Raw genomic sequence first — 21715 nt, 5'->3', positions numbered from 1 at the left:
GCAACCACTGGCGTAATGAATTCCCGTTTGCCGCGTCGGGCATAGAAAGTCGGTCCTTGGGCCCCACGTCGTTGAGGGTCGACAGGGACCAAGAGAATTCGCAGAAAAGGTGTAGGCTGGCAGAATGACACTGGTAAAAGGACAAAGACACAAAAGGTACGTAGACACAGTTTCAAACGGAGAGCCAGTTGCAGCCTGTTTACTTAAACAGGACAGATGGGGAGACCACCCCACGACCATATCCAAAAGGGTATGCAGGATGTTCGGTTCACGCCACCATCAGATGGACTGCAGTAGACGCTCCGGCATTGAAACCACAATCCGAAGGGACCATTTCTTTTTGAATTCTCTCTTGCATCTGACTTTCACTCTCTTGTTCATCATCAAGAACTCTCTTTATCACTATCTCGTCTTTGCACTCCCGCGGTTTCCTGGTCACAACCCCCCGCGAGACTAAACATATTTCTCCCCTACTTCGCATCGCTAGCAGCAGCTGTATCCACCATGATTCGGGCCCACTGCAAGCATGCCCAGACTCCCAGACGCGCTACGGGACGCTTTTGGGATCTGATGTCAGGGTCAACTGAGTACTGACTGGCGTAATTCTCCAGCAAGGCGGATCAGCTCCAACATCATGTACGTGCAGTCCGAGAAGCTGCCCATGCATGGACAAAATTGCATGCACTCACATACTCAGTAGACCAAATGTACTAATGCAGAAAAACCACTAACTCTATAACTATGTGTAGTTAGTTACAGATAATCTTGTTATATTAAAGCCATAGACAAAAAAAAGAAAAAAACTCCGATAGGGGGAATCGAACCCCCGGCTGCCGTGTGAGAGACGGCGATGTTAGCCACTACACCATATCGGATGGTCAGAATTCCTTCCGTAAATTAAGTTATTAGGCCTAGTGCTGGCCTTTTCGGTCTAGCGTCAATAGCGCCCTGTGCGTCGCCGTGCGTGGTTCTATAAAGTCCTCCCTATCGCCCCTTCAACTAGACCTTGCCAACTCCCATAGGAGTGGTCCCATGGGAGTGCCAAGCATGGGACTAGAGGGTCCAGTCCGCTCCCATGGGACTTTGATAGGACTCCCATAGGACTGTAAACAGTGTAAACATAGAGAAAAACGTAACCTGTATAACTTATGAAGAATGTCAGTGTTTTTTTGGGTAATTCTATTACTCAAATAATTGAGATAATAATACTTTGGGCTTAGTATTCGGACAAAAATAGTCGATTGATTTGTAGTGCTGAATCTAGAGTATAATTTCTAATAGATATTAGAATTTAATATTTTGATAGCTATTAAAAAATACTCTACTAATCTATCTCTATTATATATGTTAGGGAAAGAGAAGGCTATGCAGGAATGAATGACTATGAATTCCTAGACTCTAGGGAGAAGAGAAGGAGAGAGAGAGAAGCTCCAGTTTCGTTCAGTATTTGAATGGGTCAAAACTCTCCTTGTAAATGTTCAACGATACTAAATCATCCCATTTCACGTTCGGGCGTTGATAACTGGTATCAAATGCGTCTTTCAGCATGCCCGTCCCATCTGGGAATTGAAGAGGGAATGATTCCTCGATGGGATTTTCCTCATCACCGTATAGAAAATCATGAACCTCCTTTTCAATCCATCTAGCCCTTCCATAATTCTCGGGCTCCCCATACGAATCTGACGTTCCGATCGTGATTGTGGGTCTGGAAGCGGCATTCGAGTCTCTCCATGACGTCTTCTCGGATACCATTCGCCGAATCTCTTCTAGTAAGGTATACAAGTCCGTATCAAAAAGATATTCCAACATGCTCAGTTCAATGGATTTAATGGATGTTGGCAGGGTGCTGAGGAACGAGACGAGATCGTACTGTGAGATCACAAAGCCGGACAGTGCAAAGTGGCGTAGATTTGACCATTTTTCTACTGGTACAATACCATTTAAAGGAATCACTGGGTATAGTTCCCCAGCATGAATATCCTCGTCGAAAGTGGTGTACAGCCTGAACTCTTCTATTTCTGTTGCACCACTGAGTGCATAGCGCAAACGACCGTTGCAAAAAGATCGCCAGCATAGTTCAAGGTCTGATTCATCTTCTCCGCCAACAAGCAGTGAGATATCCAGACGGCGAAAGCCCGGGTTCTGAAGCACTTTAGCAAAGTTGTCATACTCTTCACATGGCTCGTCGAAGATTGTGCAGTTGATTCCCGTGGGGACAAAGTTGGAAGTCATCACGAGCTCAGAGACAGAATTTGGTTCATTAGCTAGCACACGCATAGTATTGCGGAATCCGCGGTATCTTTCTCTGAGTTCCGGATAATGGTTCCACGGATACGAGGTAGCAGGTGTTGATATCGCTCTCCTAAATAGCCAGCCACACGGAATGGGATAGTTAAAGCCCTTTGGGAACGCGCGAATCATCGGAGTCGGGTAGAGCGGGTCGAAGAGGTATCCGTGAGCCACTGGTGTGATAGTGACCCTTTTCAAAACAGTAAATTGTTTCACGCCAAATAAAAATGCTTCGTAATCGCTATCGCCGGTAAGGACATCGTTTTGCTGACGAAGCAAATGCTGATAATGTTTCCAGCACTCCCCTAGCGGAGGCTGAGCGAGGATCTGCTCTCTGCATACAATATGCCCAGGTCTATCAACATCGGCTCCTTTTCGGCTCCTGAGGATTCGGAGGTTTTCTTCACAGACGTCTTTGAACCATTTGGGACATCGGCTCTCTTCGTCGTGTTGATGCTGGCTCATGAGATTTTCTCTGAAATACTCGGAATAGACTTTAGCCCACTCTCTGGTGTTATTGGGCTCATCATCGTCTGAGAGTAATTCGTGCCCCTGGGCAGTTTGATTCGTTCGCTGTGGGCCCCGTGGCAAGCGTGCTTCATCCCAGATCACTTCGGTCACTGAATGACGGAACTTCTCGTGTGAGGCAATATTGCGAAAGACTTCTATGTTAAGTGGGTTGGCGGAAAGAAAAACTCGGTCGATGCGAAGAGGGACTGCATTGTTCACTTGGGTACAAGTCAGGCGCAAAGATTTGATATCGGCATTTGACAGATGGCCTGCGATTAATCCCCAAAGCTCAAGGGGTAGGGGCGTGAAAGTTGAACCAGTCATGGTATACTCAAGTGTTGACGGAAGTCCGTTGGGGGCATAATGCCGCTTTATACGCGGCAACCTGCAAAGCCCCGCTATTTGCCACCGCCGATGATCCTCCCAGGTGGGGGCCGCGAGCCCCTGCAGTAGCGGGGCTCCCTGATCATCTCTCCACTCCAACCGTGGTATATCTACGGAGTACGGAGTGCTCCCTACAGGGTCTCGGACTTCTTTCATTCCACTTCTATGCCATGGAGTCAAACCTTCAGAATGACAGCATGGATTTTGATCGATACTTTCTCGATACTTTCTCAATACTTGCGCACGAAAGTGATTTCGACGAACTGGACGAAACGGACGAATCTCGACACGGCGAGGGCACAAATGAAGGAGCCAGAAGATCGGGACGAGGACCAGGAGCTGCAACTTGTATCGTGGTTTCTACTAACACACCAGTAAAATCCTAAATGATTGATTCAGCCCCAACGGAAGCATGGCAGACTCCGGCAAGCTCTGAGAATCAAGTCGTTTATTGGTTTCTTGTCGGAAAATTCTCATATATTCTGCTCACAACCCGTCTCATTCCAAAAGCACATCGGCTCAGGTCAAGGTACTTGGGCCAGCACGAGTCATATGGTTCATACCTCCTTTTCGACGCCCTTATCTGCATCAGTTTACGCATCAAGTCTGCCAATATTTTCACATGTATCATTGCGTGCCACGCAGAACCGTGGTCTTTTCACCGGGACACCCTATTACACCATATCGGACGGGGAAGCGCTGTTGGCAATGGAGTTTACCTGCTGGCAATGGACTAGTGCCCCTTTCGGAAAGGTCACTCTTGGCAGTCAGTTTTTAATACAAGTGCTATTTTCTACGGTATTGCCTTAGTAAAAAACACAGCCCCCGAACATCTCCAGCCACAGAGTATATCTAGCTGTAGATGCAGATAGAGAGAGAAGTGAGAGAAGTGAGAGAAGAGAGCATGGTGACAGGCAGCAAGCACCATTTGTCAGCCAAAAACCATCTGATCTGACACCTCCTACCCCGACATCGATCAGACCGACGCAAAGGCAAATAGCAAACAACAGAGACTATATGCCAGGGTCTTTCCCAGCGGATATACCCTTACCTTCTTCCTTACCTTCATCACCAACCTCACCTTTATCACCAACCTTACCTTTCCCATCCTCCCAGACCATACAAAATCCACCGTTTACGCCGGAACGAACCCCGTTTTCATCATCAGCAGCATCACAAATCCCGGATGCAGAGCATGCAGAGACAACATTGGGACCGCAGGTGACGGAGGGGACAAACGAAGCTGGAACTGAGAGCAAAGTGAGAGATGACTCACAGCCAGACTCACCATCCGATATACAGTCTGCTGAGACTGCGGGGGTGGGTGACGACGGAGATGGGATGATCTCCGAGAGCGAGATGCAGCTACAACAAGAGCTGTCACATCATCCAATTTCATACACAGAGAGAGAGAGAGAGATCAGATGGTATAAACCCTGAAAATATCATCTCAGGATCGCTCCATCCATGCCATAGCGCAGGAGCTTGATCGAATTGAACGAAATGACCCAGAGTCAATCCTCTATGGTGTATGGAACGCTATTTTGAGCTTCCAATTCCCTGTGTCCGAAGGCTATATAACACGCCCGCAGGATGAACATACCGCACAGTCCGGAGAGAAGGGATACTCCGACTTGCATACCTTCCACTATCAAGAAAATTCCTCTACTGCAGACAAGTTCTTGATAGTACAGTGCAAGAGAGCTGGGTACGAGACACACGCCTCTGTGTGGGCGGAAGGAGTAGATCAGCTCTGTCAGTACTTGTCGTCGACCCATGGCAGACGCCGTCCTTCAGACCGTAGCCCTGTTTACGGGATTGTTGCGGTAGGAAAATATATGAGGGTTTACAAGTACGATGATGTGAACGAATCGGTTCTCAATTGGAGTCCGAATCCACGGAGATTGAAAAAGGGGAATTTGTGGCACCTGGAGGAAAATTACGAGCAGGTCCAACTTATTTTAGACCACATTCGCGATAATCATTGATGCAGCTCATGAAATCTTTGCCCCGTTGGGTTTATTCTCAACCCTTCTCTACCTGCAAAATCCGACAATAAGTCTTTACCCATTTGCCATTTCCCCACCAAACTAACTTTATCCATCTTCTTAAATTTATACAGTAATGTATTTTTTAGTTATTTTCATATAAATTAAAATTGGGAAAATATAAATCTACATGTACAAAATATCTTAGTAGGAATTACTAATAGAGATTTGTTAATTTTCAACTCTAAGCAAAAGTTCAAAATCGCGAGTTTAGTATTGGCGCCTATATATAATTGACATTCCAACTAACTCCAACATTTCAATCTGTAACTATTTAACAACTATATATGATAGACTATTCGGAAAGAAGTTTTTTGTTGATTTAGTAGTTATATTTTTAAGTAAAGCTGAATAAAATATTATTACCCTATAGGTTACACAAAATACAGGGTTCAAACGTGGTCATTTTTGGTGGGAAAACGGCAATGGGGAAAGACTTAGTGACCCCTATGTAGTGAAGTAGGAAGAGCGCGCTGGCGGTCTGACATAACAGACAGGACGGCAGAAAAGAGTGATGTCCTGTACCTGAGGATGGTGGGCAGTGTAAATGGCCTAGAATAGTACAGTGGGAGCCATGATGAACAGGAATAGCGAAATGACGGTAGATGATAAGATGATATTGCGATGTGCCTGTGGTGAGTGAGGCCTATGAGACTATCTGGGAGATTAGATGCCTTGGTCAGATCTATGCGTGTTTCTCCCACTACAGTAGGTATCGCCTTCTTTTTGCTTTGTACAAAAAGCCCTACGGTAAAACATATATAATACCTACCTAGGTGCCTGGGTATGTGTAAATGGCGAGACAAAAGATAAACAGAAGAATTTGCATGGATTACATGTATACTGTTATCCATCGAATGGCTAGAAGCTGCACAATACTCGCAATATCACATAGACGAGATTAAGTAGAGTGTTTTTGAAAAAAGGGTGACAGCTTATTGAAGAATATATCTAGCCTAAACGAATACAACTTCTGTATTTCTATACGCATTTCTTGTTCACGTTACAGCCTGTTTAGGTATGAGATTGATATGCATATTGTAGTTTGCGAGTCTGTTGCGATATGTATAAGTGATAGAAGCCTGGTTAATGAAAACAGCTAACACATTGGTATTGAGGCTTGTAAGTGCTTCTAGGCTGAAGAAAAGTTCAAGTTGGAAGATATCGTGTCAGCCCATGACAGCCAATTTGGAAAGTGAGGAGCAAAACGAGCAATCTGCTAATTATAACAATTACCTTCCCACCCTTTGCTGGGCCTCCTATCGCCCCCCAAATCTCTGAGTAGCGTTATCTTAAAATCATATGGCCTACCTCCCGCAATGTTCCAGCCATGGCATTGGTACCAGTTAGAGCTTTCATCCCCAATAAAGAAGTTGGATTGAGCTTGATTAAGGAAGTTCTTTAGCCAGAGTTCGGTTTCGTACCTATTTAGTCTAGAGCTGATCCTTTGGAAGAGCCCTAACAAAGCTGTTTCTTTGGAAGCCTGGAAAATGAACTGATTTTCCACCTGGAAAGTCTTGGAAAATTTGTTGGGCCGAGCTCGAGTTAGGACAGACACCCGTGCTAGAGGATGCTGAATAGTGCAGAGATGTGTAAACGTCCCAGATAATTTCTGATAAGATGAACGTCTTAAAGTCTCCTGTTGAGACTGAAAGTGCTCAAGTGGATGTTGTTTTTGATGGAATGTGATACTCGAGCATGGACAAATGTCAACTTTGTCATCGTGTTGGATGTCGCACCAAGCATTACATTCTGATATAGCGGGCTTTGGATCACATCTCCAACCAAATTTTAGAAACTGCCATCTAGAGTACCGGTGAAGATTTTGACATCTACCACAGTACACCCAACGCTCGTTTTGAAGGCGACGAAGTAGTAATGTCCTAGGCAATGTTGATAGGACAGATATTCCACGCTGCCTGTTATATGAGATATAGCAGGAATGCAACCTCTTACAGCTCAGTGCAAAGCAAGCTCGGTCTAGGTCGGAAAGAAGTTGGAAGATAATTTCCACTATTTCTGAAGGGATCTTCCAGAGTGTCTTGGATTTCTTGGATTTCTCGGGTTCAACTGGTTTGACTGGTTCGACCTTAGGGGGTGACACACGGACTCGCAAAGTATTGCAAAAAGTTATAAAGGCGCGTCGAGTCATGGTGAGCATTTATTCAATTGATATCTTGTACAGGGAAGGTTTTGTTGCTGGTTGGGGAGGAAGAGGGATTTATTTAGTATGACACATACTACTATGACACACACACGTTTCCACACGTCCATGGGTGTCATAGACCGGTCATACTCTTGACTGAAGAGTATGGAAGATAAAGCTAAACCATATCGGGAAAGGCCGCTCTACGAAGACCCAACCGTTGCCTAGCTAGTATTAGTCCCATAAGAACATACCATAAAGAGAGCGGAGTGGGTAGACCTCCAGTCTGCAAGTTATTAGGGCTTGATAGCGGGCTTTCGGCTCAGTCTGAATACGATGATATCGGCCAGATTGACCTATTCCATTCGGATCTGGATGAACTCCAGCATTGTGTTGTCTTTTGCCGCAATGACCTCGAACCTCGCAATATTGTCGTTAGAATATCATCCTCTAGGAAATATAAGCTAGCTGGTGTAATTAACTAGGAAATGGCGGGCTTTTCCCCGTTCGCTTACGAATACGGTGTTAAGGATACTTTTCTTGGTTGCGAGAACCTATACTTCAGTTAGTATACCATATTCAAAGGAAAGGTATCCTATTTACTACCGCAGACACAGTGTCACACCAAGTTTATCAAAGCTATAAGGATTATTGAGAAATCGAGGAAGAAAGCCACGTCACGAAATATTGGCGTTCGGGTGCAGGCAAAGTGGATACAAAAGGAAAAGGTAGAGGAATCTTCCGATATCCGTGAAGGTTGGATCTGCAAAGTAGAGGAGAATGGAAGTCAAGTGTTTACTAAAGAGGATATAGAAGAACTTGGGAATTTATCTGCCACCGGTATCTAGTACGCTTTTGCTTTTGCTTCTCGTTGCCGGCGCGTAATTCGCTCACTTCTTTCTCAAGAAAGGCGACGGATTGCATAGTGACTTGGCAGGCTTTTAAAACCTGGTTTATCGTGCAATTTAACGGACTCTGGGGGCTCCTTGATCTTGTACGAAGCAATGCTTTAATTGACGAGGCTTGCTTTTGTAATTGCATCTAGTTTAAAGGCGTTTTTGGCTCCCAATCGCTACCCCAGCTCGGCGGGGGGTTGGGCCGGGTTGCGTGGGTTGCGTTTCGGGTTGGGCGGGTTTTGGCGCAGCCCAGGTTAAGTAGGTTATCCATTTATTAGATGGCGTGGTTGATTTAGCACTTATTATTTCAATGAATATGGTATAGAGCTTCAAGATAAACAGTTTAAGTATCGAAGCCTTAAGAGCTGACGCCTATCGTTACGGCGCAACGCCAACGCCCTACTCTCGCGCTGCCATTGTGGCACATTCTAAAATAGGTGGTAATTGTTGATTGGTTAAATTATGTAGGGATGAATTTACTATCACGAGTGTCAGCATCCTAGTTAAATGACACGTCACGCCAACAATCAGCGTAAGGGTTGTCGATGGCAAAGGAATTGTACCATCGTAGACACACACACACACACACACACCAAACATAGATACACAAGATGACGAACAAAGGCAAGATGGAAAATTCGATAAATACATATGGTTGTATTTTCTTGATATATTGTCTAACTCTTTGGCAGCAGACCTTTGGAAAGAAGCTATTGACACACTCGACAAAGAACTTCAAGACAAGATTCGATCTCGCAACCAAGAACTGGTGGACCTCGAAAGCGTCTTGTCCAGTGCCGAAAGCAAGAAAGCAGAGTGCAATAGCAATAGAAATGCGAGAGGCTCGAAATTGTATCAGGTGCTTGGCCGGGTGGTGCAACGACTTTCGAAGTTCAAGGACATCGGTGATTCTGTGGCTGCGATTGACCCTACCCACCTGGCAATCCCCTGGGCAGCAATCAAGTTGGCTCTTCAGGTCTGTGCAGTGATTCTTTCGGATGTCTACGGCTGAAAAGGCTAACCTGGTGGCGCACGCTAGGTTTCGGTGAAGGATTTTGAAAATAATCAGACTGTGTGTGAAGGAATTGACATTTTCTCCGGCTTGGTTCCACGATATGCTTTGTTTGAGCGTTTGTATTTGCATCCCACATTCCCTCTCCAAGATTTACTGGAAAAGGCATTGGTCAAGCTATATGCTACAGCTCTGAAGTACCTCCTCAAGGTGGAAGAATACCTTACCACCAGGACGTTCAGTATGTCTTTCCCTTCCTCTGGAAAGAATGCCTCCCAAGGTTGACTGCCAGGATTACTCACCTTCTCGGAAACCAAATAGAGAGAATTACGAAGGGCGTCCTTTTTGCCTATGATGAGTTCGACGGATGGATGGATGAGATCAAAGAGCAACAGCGAATTGCAGATGAGTCGGCGCGATTGATTGATGCTCGAGGTAAACAATCTTGAACAGACTTCGACTCGCCAGCTATAGGCTGACTTCGCTCTTTCTATGCAGCTAGCAGAGACTCAGATAGCAAACTGGACTCGATCAAGACAGAGCAAGATGCTCTGAGAGAAGGCTTGGAGTATTTCCACGAGCCTATCCAATTCATCCGAGATGGCTTGGTCAACCTATCAAACAGCTGGACAGGTAAGTTGAATTTCGTTATACCTCCTGGTTTTGAGCTAACCATTTATCGCCATGTACAGAGCATGAAAGGAACGAACAAGAGCGCCGGATCTTCAAGTGGCTGGCTCGCCTCCCCCTGGACGAGGTTCATAAACGGAAGCTAGAGGCTCGTCTGCCTGACTCGGGGCACTGGATATTCGAGGAAGCAAACTACAAGCAATGGCGTGTCTCCAGCAAATCAGAATTGCTATGGCTCCATGGACTCCGTAAGCTCTACGTTGGTACCATTTATCCTCAAGCAACAGAGTACTAACCTGATTCCCAGCGGCCACGGGCAAGAGTACATTGATGTATGTCTGACTTCTCTCTTAACTCTGCTCGTCACAATAGCAAGCCAATATTAATTCTAATCCAGGTCCACGGTCATTGACAGCCTCCAGACCAAACACGCGCATGCGCCAGTTGGCCCTCTTGCCTACGCCTTCTTCTCGCGCAACGATTCCGACCGACGCTGGCAAGATCCCGGGACCCTCGTATGCTGCCTAATAGCACAGCTCGCTCGCCCAGGGCCCGCTCGCCCAGGTCACCCAGTCCCATTGCGCGGAGAAGTCATTCGCGCCTATGAGAACATGGTGCAGGAAAGGGGCGATATTGCAATTGCAGAAGGAGCACGTCCTGCATGGAACGATGCAATAAGGCTTCTCTTTGGACTCATAGATCAGGGCACTACCACGATCTGCATTGATGCAATTGATGAATGCGATGAAGATCTCCGTGGTGATCTCCTTGATTTGTTTGATCGTCTATTGACAAGAGTCGAAGGGGGGCGAGTCAAAATCCTCGTTTCCAGTCGCCCATGGTTGAAAATGTTGGATCGATTCCCCTCGTGGCCATCTAATGACATCGATGTTGGCAAGAACTGCGCAGACCTTCGGGCCTATGCTCGGCATAGAGCCGCGGAATGTGTCAAAAGGATGAGGCAACGTGCTCACTCTGTTCCGGATAATTGGGAGGAAACAACCATACAACAGCTGGTTGAGGACTCCCAGGGCATGTAAGTCTACAACCCCTTCTCCATCTTTCTATTAAATTTTCCAAGCTTACGAATGCAGGTTCCTCTGGGTCAAGCTGCGGGCCAACATGCTACTCCTCCAGTCAGACAGTACCATATTTGGGGGGGACTTGGGCCTGGAGCCATCCAAGGACCTGCCCAAATCCCTGCTCCAGCTTTTCGGAACTATCTACAACAGAATTATTACCAACAGTCCACAAGGATCGATAACACGCCAAGCAGTCTTGACACTGTTCCGGTGGCTATTGTGCGCACAGGCCCCTGTCCCAGCAGAGGACCTCATTCGGGCCCTCAGAATCTTTATAGGGAAATACAGGATTGGCTACGAGATACAAGGCTCAAATATCACTGTTCCCATGGTACTTGAGAGCTGTCAAGATCTGGTGGTAGTCGATCAAGACAGCAACGAAATCCGCTTCGTCCACTCATCAGTGGGTGATTTTCTCAAGCCCAAAGACGGTATGCAGCCTGCACAACAACATGCAGCGGTGGCCAATCTCTGTTTAACTACAGTCCAGAACCTGGCGTCAGAACCACCGGCGGCCTCCTCCTTGCCCCGCGACAAGTTTCACTACTATGTAGTGCTATATTGGGCCTCACATGTAGCGCAGGCAGGTCAACAACATCAAATGCAGACCATACACGATGCATTGGACGGCCTATGCCAGGAGCGGCCGTGGTTCAAATCCTGGCTTCCCGAAATTAAGCCTGCTTCTTTGCTCGTTCTTACGTGGGATGATCCTCATAAAGACAAGATCATGCAATCTCTTAGCTCGCCAGCCACATCATTCTTCACTGCCTGTGCGTTTGGATTCACCAAGGTTGTTCGCCACTGCATCCAGTCGAACGGAAACTTAATTTGCCAGGTAAATGATATGGGTGCTACGGGCCTGCACCTCGCCGCTGAATATGGCCACGAGGAGATCGCCAAGGTTCTCTGCGAGGCAGGCGCTGATCTAAATCCCACTGATACCGACGGTGAGACCCCTCTGATTCGCGCTGCCGTGGGCGGCTACGAAGGCCTGGTCTTGATGTTGCTGAAGGAGGGCGCCAGCATACATGCTCAGGGCCGGCGGTATGGAACAGCGCTACACGGTGCCGCTCTCAATGGCCATCTAGATGTGGTTAAGATCCTTCTCAGCCATGGTGCGGGTATCAATATCACCGCTGGCCAGTTCAGCACAGCACTACATGCAGCCTGCCTCCGCGGCAAAGTGATGGTAGTCAACTGGCTTCTCAACTCCGGGGCGGATGCGAACGCACCAGGTGGGGCGACAAATAAGGCACAAGATAAGACTACTCCCGGGCCTACAGTGGAGGGCAGTTTCCTGGTTGCTGCCCAGTATATACTGGAAAGCAAACGTGTCGCTGGAGCCAGGAATCCACATGTATCGCGCCACTCGCGGAATGAGCAGATATTCCAGTTATCACTAGATCGACATGTAGACGTTAACACCTTAGCGGAGGGCTTTGGTCCACCATTGCATATTGCGGCTCGGGCGGGCCATGACGCGGTCGTCAACATACTGCTAAGCCATCCTGGGGTATCATCTAACTGTCAAGGTGGCGAATACGGCAGTGCGCTGCAGGCTGCCGCCGCAGCTGGGCGCACCAGCATCGTCCGGCAACTTCTTACTGCTAAAGCCGACCCCAACATGCAAGCGGGGAGGTATGGTACAGCGCTGGCAGCAGCTTGCCGGCAGGCCAATCTCGGGCTTGCAGAGCTTCTGTTGCAGTCAGACGCTGCAGTAAACGTGCAGGGGGGCGTCTATGGCTCTGCCCTTCACGCAGCATGCCGCAGCGGCAATCATCTTCTAGTTCAGCGCTTGTTGGAAGCGGGGGCCGATGTCAATTTGATCGGGGGCGATTATTGCACAGCTTTACAAGCTGCTTCTCGAGACGGATACGACGTTATAGTGCATATTTTGCTCCAGCACGGTGCTAATGTCAATGTCCAGGGCGGAAGCTTTGGTAGTGCGCTCCGGGCTGCCGCGGTGGGCGGCCACCCGCGGGTCGTGAAGATGCTGTGCGAGGCAAAGGCCGAAGTTGAAGGTGGTCTGCAGATGGCATGTCTAGGTGGCCACCAGGCAGTGGCTGAAATTCTCCTAGCCCGTGGAGCAGACCTGAATGGCTCTTCGGAAGGGCTGGACACACCGCTACAAGCAGCTATGGCGGGACGTCACCACTCCCTCGCGCGATGGCTCCTTGAGAAGGGGGCGAGAGCTACCGATTCCAGCGGGATAAGGGGTACAAGCCTCCAACTTGCAGCGCTGGCTGGGGAGGCGGAGCTCGTTGACATCTTTCTCGAGCAGGGAGCAAATCCCTGGAAGAAAAATGATCGCCTCGATACGAAGGTCATCGAGAAACTCGGTATCAAGCTACCAACTGGCGGGTATCCCACATATCCCATAGTACTTGCGGCAGCAGGAGGCCACAGTCAGGTTGTCACCCGTTTACTGGATGCGCTACCACCCAATGTCTTCACTAGTAGCGATCATAATGACCGCCGCTCCGATCAGTCGGACACCGCCAGGTCTCGTCCCAAATATGCCCTGCGCAGTGCACTGTGCATGGCACTGGATACAAGCCATGAGACAGTAGTAAATCTGCTGTTGGATCGTGATGTACCATTTGATCTTGCGACTGTTGAACACGCATGTCGTGTGTCAAAGCCCAGTGTGGTGATCTCCTTGCTGAAAATGCAGGACCCACTTACTTCGGAGCAGGACAGATACATGAACGGCATACGTGCAATTTCCAAGGCGGCTCTCCACAAAAGGCTCGGAGTCGTGGAGCTACTACTACCGCTGGCCATCCAAAGCGAACGTTTTGTCCCCACAGATCTGGAAGAAGCTCTGCAGAATGCAGTATCTTGCAAGGACTTGGAGACTGTCAACAAGCTGCTTCACTGTGGCGCGAGTCCTACTATCCAATCCGATCCCCTCTGGCAGTCTGACCTGGCCGACGAGCACGAAGAGACTATGCAGACCCCTCTTGATCGCCAGGAAGAAGTCGCTATCAGTCGCAATGATCACTGCAAAGCCCTTCAAACTGCCGCATATAATGGTGCAGAAGACTCGATAATCCTCCTACTGGCTGGTGGCGTCGACGTAAATATTGAAGGCGGCCATTATGGCACCGCGGTGCAGGCCGCAGCCGCAGGGGGCCACGAAACCATAGTCGAACGGCTCATCAGTGCCGGGGCCGACCTGTCCTCTCAAGGCGGGGAACCTAAATATTATGGGAAGCCCAATTTTATTAAGCAATGGACAACAGGATCTTCAACCAAAATTAGGGCCCGGTACGAGACAATCAAGAGGAAGTTCGAAGCAACATCGATACGGAAGCAATGCGGTTTATATGGCACTGCACTCCAAGCAGCTGCAATGAGTGGAAATGCGAAGATTGTGGCGATGCTAATAAAGGCTGGTGCCGACGTCAACGATATCGATTCGCTCGGACAAACCCCCCTGCACCGCGCGGCATACTACAAACATCTCGATGTAATTACTTGTCTGATCGAAAATGGAGCCGATATCGAAGCGATAGACTCTAAAGGCTATAGTCCCGTGCTTTTTGCAGCACAAATGGGTGATCGAGAGATCTTTGAGTGCCTTTTCGCCTCAGCGACCAAATCGTTTACCTCTACCATCTCTGCAGTCATGAAGCAGCGGTCACTGCATTTAGCGTCACAGCACGGGAATATTGATATCATCAAATACCTGATTCCTGAGCAGATCCATTCAGTGGACGAAAAAGGCCAGACCGCTTTGTTCATCGCCGCCTCGAATGGTCAATGTTCCACGGTGCGGTTTCTTATCGAAAATGGCAGTGATATCCTTTGTCGCGATCGTAAACAACGTACGGCTCTGCACCTAGCCGCAGCATCAGGTCATGATGATGTGGCCCGCCTGCTTCTAACATCTGGGTCCGACATACTTGCTGTAGACAACCGCGGATGGTCAGCGTTGCACTGTGCTGCGGCAGCGGGCCGTAGCAAAGTCCGCAGCAGCAAAGTGGTGTATCTGCTCATGGAGCGAGGAGTACCACCCAATATACAGGATTTCTCGGGCAAAATAGCCCTGCACCTCGCAGTTTCTTCGCGAAACAGCGAAACAGTTACTATCTTGCTCAACAATAGAGCCAACATCAATGCCAAAACTAACGACGGAGAGACACCCATTGGACTCTCACTGCAAACCGGAGATGACCACCTGAGAGACTTGCTCATCCGGTATGGAGCAACAAACCCCAGCAACACAGAACGGTCTGTTGAGTCGAGATCTTTGCCGAGGGGCGGTGCCCACAGGTCTTTGCGGAGGGGCGGTGCCCGCAGGTCTTTGCCGAGGGGCGGTGCCCACAGGTCTTGGCGGAGGGGCGGTGCCCGCAGGTCTTCGCCTGCTAGCGAACCTTTCCCCGACGCAGTAACGGAGAACAGCGCCAGCCATCCCAGGAGTATCTCTTCAGAGACTGCTGATGGTTTTTTTCTTTCTTCAAGTTCTCAGGGCAGTGATCTTCCTTCAACAACCTCTACCGTAAATGATAGTCAAGACGACGAGAGAATGGGTAGTGATGCCCGGGACGACGAGAGAACGGGTAGTGATGCCCGGGACGACGAGAGAACGGGTAGTGATGCCCGGGACGACGAGAGAATGGGTAGTGATGCCCGGGACGACGAGAGAACGGCTAATGATGGTGAGGACAAACACGATGCAGATGATATGATCAAGATGATGATGTGGGTAAACATGGTCGTCCTCACGATTATGATGATAATGATGCTGGCGATACTTTTGGTAACGACCGCGATGGTGGTGACGATAACGATGCTGATGTGGACCATGCTAGGCATGATTATGCTGAGATGGACGATGATGATAGTGTCTTAGTCACTACATGGAGCGGATGATGTGCGAGCAAGGCAAATGAGATACTTATACCCTGTTCTGCCCGTTGGTAGCTCCCGGATCTAGAGAAGTTGCACTCTTGTATGGGTGGGTTGGGAGATATTTCAAGGAGTCCTAGTAAAATCTTCTAGTAAAATACTCCCCCCTGAGTAGACTCAGATACCTAGATGCATGCATGCGTTACGATTGTCAGTTCTAGATATGCTCGAGCCGCTTTGTGATTGGGAGGATGCAAAATCACAACATATAGAGATAGTATTCTCGATACTTGTTTCATGACCAGCTAACTTATTAGACGTTACTAGTTAATAATGTAACAAGTAGGATGTCGCTAAACAATGACTCGGCGGAGGCCCAACACTTGAAGATCAAGGCCGTTCTAAAATCAGAGCTTCATATCATATATGACCAAGAACCGTGGAAAAAAAGTCAATAGGGCTAAACCCTCACAATGGGCATGGAGTATTTTCTTCGAGGAATTGAGAAGAACTCCCAAAGCCGATATGACCTAGTCCTCAGAAACAGGCATTTTCACAGGAGCGAAGTTCCAAGTTGGGGGGTTCGGGGAGGGAGGCTTCACTGGAATGAGGGACACTCGGTTTTCTGTTGGAGCCTGGTCACGCGATCTGTGGTTAGTCTATCGAACACAGGCTTTCCACTCTGCTTCTTGTTCTCGTACCCCCAACAAGTATCGGCTCTCATTAGCTACAAGCTATAGGACATCCTAGAGCGCGTATGATCCTGAGCTAGGTCGGTCTGGGATCCCAGCGGGTAGGTTGTGGCTGTGCTAGATAAATATACTAACGTAAACCTGAGCCATATCAGCCTCAGAACAAGATAAAAACCCCTTGTTCTCTCCTCTCCCATTCTTCTTCAAACTTCGGACGCAAGGAAGTCTATTCCTCACTCTTCAATGTTCTCAACACGATGCTCAGTCGCCTCAAATCCACCACGGTTTTCCTCGGTTGGTTCTTGTAATTTTTTCCTGAAAGAAATACGCGCTAATTTGTCTTGCCTGGTTCCAGATTACCGAGAATCGCAACATCCTCCAGCCTCAGAAATGCCAAGTTGATGAGACGCTGGACAAGAGCCGGGAGTATTGGTATCGGCTCGCATCACTAGCCTGCGCCTATCGGGATGATGGCTTGACTCCAGCGTATGCAAACCCCCACCACACCCTCCATAAAATACCTAAATTCCAAGGCCGGCCCAGAAAGATCTATGTACGCCCTTATGGAGTCTCTCCGGTTCTTGTGCTTTGTATGCAAGCCTCTTCTACTTGGACATTGGTAGGAAACTCGAACTGCGACATGATCGAGGAAGAAATTACACATTCTGCCCTTCTAAAGATTGGCACCGGTGTTGCTATTCCCTACAGCTTTTGTGGGGGAGTCTTCAGTTCTTGGATTGGCACAACAGAAGAGAGTCGCACCGGTCCCAACTACCTAGGAATTCTCACAGTTGCATGGTGTTATATTCTCTCTGCGCGGCTCGTGGAAATACAAGGGGAGGGAGCTAGTATGCAGTATATAGGCTCTGAGACCGATGGTGAAAGCTTTTGCAATTTCCCAGAGACATATACCCTTGACGTTGGGGAAGCGGATGAGAATGTGACTCGATGGTGGTTTGCGATACTCGCTCAACATGAAGGGTGGAAAGCGACAGTGAAACAAACTCCTGAAGGCGAATTCTTCGCACCGTGGGCCGTGTCCCGCACGTGTCAAACACGCTTCAAAATCAAACAGAAGAGATATTCGCCGGCTCTAATGTGCTCTCCTTTAACTTCAGAACAAGCGTTTGATGCGCTCACGGAGTTTGCGCGTTTTCATGGACTAGGTAGCCAATTGCCTATCGCTCTTATGGCAGCCATCACGTTTCCAACGCATCAATACTATGGCTCGACTGTCCAACTACCATTTCTAAGTGCAACTGGTGGTAAACTGCCCACAGCTTCAATTTTGTTGCTATGGCCAAGTTTAATCAAAGAGCTGCCCTACTATATGACACTGAGCTGCAGTCCGGAAGTAGTGATGTCGACTCTTTGCGGATCATTCTGGGAACTCGAAGTTCCTTGTAATCTCGTGGGTCCCTGGTTGCATCCGCTTCTTAACGAGGTATTAAGTGGAACTTCTGGCACGGTTAACCATGATTACGAAATGCTTGCTTTAATGGGTGCCATACGTCGACCAAATATCAGTGCTCTCTGGATTGGGGCAGCGGCAAGCGGGTTAGCCCCAAAAATCATTCAAAAGGTGAGAAGAGGAAGGCCTCCTCTTGACGCACTTGCCTTTCCCTGGACTGGTTGTCCTCAAAGCTTTATGGATACTGCAGGCTCAGGGCCATATACGTGTGTGAATGCGGAATACATTTCAAGGCCAGACGTATGGCGCTTGCTCCACCTCCCCCCAAAGGAGGGCGACGACTTAGGCTATCGCACCAGACCCTGCACACCCTGGGCACCCTGTGGAGCCTCTAAAACTAAAGATTGCGCCCTTCGCGTGACTTCACACTTAAGATGCAATCGACATGAGTACCAGTACCACCATTGGAACTGGGACCCAGAAGACGGTGCGGGTTTTCAGGACTATGGATTTTCAACGACACCTATTTCAACGATCACCGAATATCCTACCGACCTCGTGGATGTCAGGGAACCCAAAACATTTCAGAAGAAGGAACTTGATCAAATGGCCTCTCGAGAAGCTTCACTGGATATCTTCCGCTGGTTCTTTATCAATGGGGAGGGTATACCTCCAGAGACTATATATGAAGACGATTGGCTTAAAGAAATATGGGATGAAGACGAAAGTGACGAGGAAGCTGATGCGGCTGGTGATCAAGAGTCGCAAGGGCTTGCTGCTACAAGTAGAGATCGGGTGGAAACCTGGCTTAGTTCAGTCGCCTAAAGAAAATTCGGTCTGCCAAGTATAGTTCATACAATAACATGAAAAACAAGCAGCGATACTAGAGATTGGAACCATATTTTTAGAGTTGCGCTAATGCACAAGACATAATGTGACTGGCCAGCCAATCCTTAACCGCGCCCCGCTCACGGCGCGAACCTACGGGATCCCAAACTAGCCATATTCGAAGCTCGAAGTTCGGACTACACCCTTCTCTCTATAAAGGCCATATGAACCTGTGTCACACTTTTTGGCTTCCTGCAGAATAATGACGCGGAATATTCCTAATATTCTCACGCGTCCCTTCAAGGCGTTTCGCCAGTCGCCCTGGGCATTGTCGTCCGCCCTTCCATCCCGAATCGACCCGTCCTTGCTGATTGAAGAGGAGAACTCTCCCTACTACGAACCAGCCTATTTTTATCCGGCCCGGATCGGTGAAATTCTTAATGACCGGTATCAAATTGCGACGAAGCTTGGCCACGGAAGCAGATCGAGTGTGTGGCTTGCAAGGGACCTACACCAGTTCGTATTGGCCTAATCACACTTTAAGGTACATATTAACAGTTTAGGTGGCGCTGGTCGAACGAGCGATACGTGGCTCTTAAAATCAACTCCAATAATTCCCACGCACGGAAAACTGCTAGTAGCGTTGAGCTAGAGGTTATGCGGTATATAACGAGAGCGAACCGTCAACATGAGGGTTGGCGTTTCGTTCGAAAATTGCTTGACTCGTTTTCTGTCCAGGGAATCTCAGGGAGCCATGTATGTCTCGTCTTCGAACCTTTACGTGAGTCACTGGGGAAATATTGTCAACGATGGCAAGATCGCGTGATGCCACCGGAGATTTTCAAAATAATCCTCCAAGAAATACTCCAAGCGCTTGATTATCTCCACACTGAATGTCATATCATTCATACCGGTAAGAATTCTTATTTGTCTTAACAATATGGTTCTCATTCAGAAGCAACAGACTTAAAACCGGATAACATCATGGTACGACTAGAAGACCGTGAGCTCTTATCCCAGAATGCTCGAGATGAGTTTGAAAACCCACTACCTCAGAAGCATTGCAACGATGGACGCATCATCTATCTATCCCGTAAGGAATATGGACCGCTGAAGGACATCATCGGACTGATTGAAGTCGTCGACTTTGACCTAGCAGTCCAAGGCGATGGCGATATTCTTCAAGATGGCTGTATCCAGGCGGAGGTATATCGTGCGCCAGAGGTCATCCTTGACAGAGGGTACGCGTATAGTGCTGATATATGGAGTCTGGGAGTTATGGTATATAGTGTCTTCCCCCCACCCCCATCCTAACATACTAGCACAGACAACTAACTATTGAATGAAGCTATGGGATTTTCTAGAAGGACGAACATTATTTGAATCAGTTGATCCACGCACCGCTGACTTCTATGATGATGAAACGCATCTTTCGTATATAACGTCGCTTTTGGGTCCTGCCCCTAAAGACTTCGTTCGCCGCGGTAAGAGGACACCGATGTTCTATACGGCTGCTGGTAAGTGAGTCTTTCAATTAAACATCTTATATAACTAATATATTTTAGGAACACTGAAAAAGGAAGACCTTATCCCTAGTGACTTTAGCTTTGAAAGCACTATCTCCAAGTTTGATGGGGAAGAAAAAAGGATGTTTATTAGCTTCGTCAACCGGATGATCAAATGGAAACCCGAAGAGCGAAGTACGGCGAAGGAGCTACTACAGGATCCATGGCTTCATAACGATTATCCGCAAATATGAGGCTGTCTTCTATCTTTGTTCAGCGATTATTCCGTCAAACCCGGCGAATGGTAGGCTAAATGACAAGGAAGTGAAATTGAATAAAGCCCAAATGAAAGCAAGGCATGCATTAGGGAGAAAACATCCAGTCGAACGAGGACTGGGTTGACAAGAAGCCCGAAACACTGATTGGGTCACCATATAAGTAGAGTAGAGAGAAGTCAGACTGGACCGAATAGTGCCAAGAGGTGTGGTCACATGACCTTATCATATCTAATCGGATCTTACTTTTAAAAATTTCAAGGTACATAACATAGCATTAAGAGAACCCAATTGTACTACTATACACTGATCGCGGAGAAGCTCGAAAGAAGACAGTTCGCCGGTTTCCATCACTACCACCCAAACCAAGCTTGCCCACTCCACCAGCAAAAATCTTTCTCCACCAAGCCCGAGGGGTACTCAACCTACACAAAAAAGAATCGCAACCCCACGCCAGGTCCAACAACCATATAAACATATCCCACCAAAATGTCGACACCTTCAACGATTCAACCGGCCACAGACGCCGCCTCTCACCTTGACCTAGCCATCACCCTCACACTCAACAATTGGCCGGCGCTCTCACTAGCCGTGCAGTCAAACTGGGGCGGCCCGAACTCAAGCGAAAAGCGGGACTGGCTTTGCGGTGCAATTTCCGACATGCTGGCCGATCGACCCGAGACCGACGCCGTGGACCTGGAGGAAGTGCTTATTCAAGTGATGAACGACGAGTTTGACGTGGCGGTGGACGACGAGAGCGCTGCGGACGTTGCCGATCTGATCATGGAGCTGAAGGCGCAGACGGATCGCGGGGAGTTCGGCACTATCCAGCAGATGTTGGAGAAATTCCAGAAGAAGAGTCAGAATCGCTCTGCTGTGGGCCAGTTCCAGAGGGTTGAGGCTGCGGACGAAGATCAGGAGACGGATGAGAGTGAGGAAGGGGATGTTGAGATGGGTGATGCACCGAACTTGGTGCGGGCTCCTAGGGAGCGGGCTGAGCCTGAGGTTGATGATGATGGGTTTACGAAGGTTGTTGGAAAGAAGAGGTAGATTTGGGCTTTTGTTGAATATGTTTGTTTTATTTCCCGTTCGCTTTGGTGATAACAGGAAGACCTTGGATAGATATCCTTTTCTAGTTACATGTTACGAC

The 21715-nt window shown here is 48.2% G+C and overlaps 6 protein-coding genes across 6 annotated transcripts; 5 read left to right on the top strand and 1 right to left on the bottom strand.

Moving 5' to 3' along the window:
* Positions 1-1440: 1440 nt before the first annotated feature.
* N7525_001559 (uncharacterized protein) lies at positions 1441-3123 on the bottom strand (the record flags this gene model as incomplete). The annotated part of the gene is made up of 1 exon (XM_061211951.1): positions 1441-3123. The coding sequence occupies one exon, from the start codon at positions 3121-3123 to the stop codon at positions 1441-1443; it is 1683 nt and encodes a 560-aa protein (XP_061071177.1).
* A 249-nt stretch (positions 3124-3372) lies between these two features.
* On the top strand, positions 3373-3619 carry N7525_001558 (uncharacterized protein; the record flags this gene model as incomplete). The annotated part of the gene is made up of 2 exons (XM_061211950.1): positions 3373-3539; positions 3583-3619. 2 exons carry the CDS (start codon positions 3373-3375, stop codon positions 3617-3619), a joined length of 204 nt encoding a protein of 67 aa, XP_061071176.1.
* Positions 3620-8884: 5265 nt separating this feature from the next.
* On the top strand, positions 8885-15858 carry N7525_001557 (ankyrin repeat domain-containing protein; the record flags this gene model as incomplete). The annotated part of the gene is made up of 9 exons (XM_061211949.1): positions 8885-8897; positions 8966-9249; positions 9313-9526; positions 9607-9720; positions 9784-9918; positions 9978-10163; positions 10223-10247; positions 10313-10951; positions 11010-15858. The coding sequence occupies 9 exons, from the start codon at positions 8885-8887 to the stop codon at positions 15856-15858; spliced, it is 6459 nt and encodes a 2152-aa protein (XP_061071175.1).
* Positions 15859-16789: 931 nt separating this feature from the next.
* Positions 16790-18782, top strand: N7525_001556 (uncharacterized protein; the record flags this gene model as incomplete). Its single annotated transcript, XM_002557793.1, has 2 exons — positions 16790-16840; positions 16902-18782. 2 exons carry the CDS (start codon positions 16790-16792, stop codon positions 18780-18782), a joined length of 1932 nt encoding a protein of 643 aa, XP_002557839.1.
* A 265-nt stretch (positions 18783-19047) lies between these two features.
* Positions 19048-20544, top strand: N7525_001555 (uncharacterized protein; the record flags this gene model as incomplete). Its single annotated transcript, XM_061211948.1, has 5 exons — positions 19048-19275; positions 19344-19698; positions 19741-20066; positions 20134-20302; positions 20351-20544. The coding sequence occupies 5 exons, from the start codon at positions 19048-19050 to the stop codon at positions 20542-20544; spliced, it is 1272 nt and encodes a 423-aa protein (XP_061071174.1).
* A 510-nt stretch (positions 20545-21054) lies between these two features.
* N7525_001554 (pre-rRNA-processing TSR2 family protein) lies at positions 21055-21615 on the top strand (the record flags this gene model as incomplete). Its single annotated transcript, XM_061211947.1, has 1 exon — positions 21055-21615. One exon carries the CDS (start codon positions 21055-21057, stop codon positions 21613-21615), a length of 561 nt encoding a protein of 186 aa, XP_061071173.1.
* Between the last annotated feature and the right edge of the window lie 100 nt (positions 21616-21715).

Source organism: Penicillium rubens, assembly GCF_028828025.1.
Source record: "Penicillium rubens strain IBT 27055 chromosome Unknown utg000001l_segment0_segment0, whole genome shotgun sequence".
NCBI lineage: Eukaryota > Fungi > Ascomycota > Eurotiomycetes > Eurotiales > Aspergillaceae > Penicillium > Penicillium rubens.
Note: the sequence above shows the minus strand (reverse complement) of the source record. Positions and strands in the feature narration are given on the sequence as shown.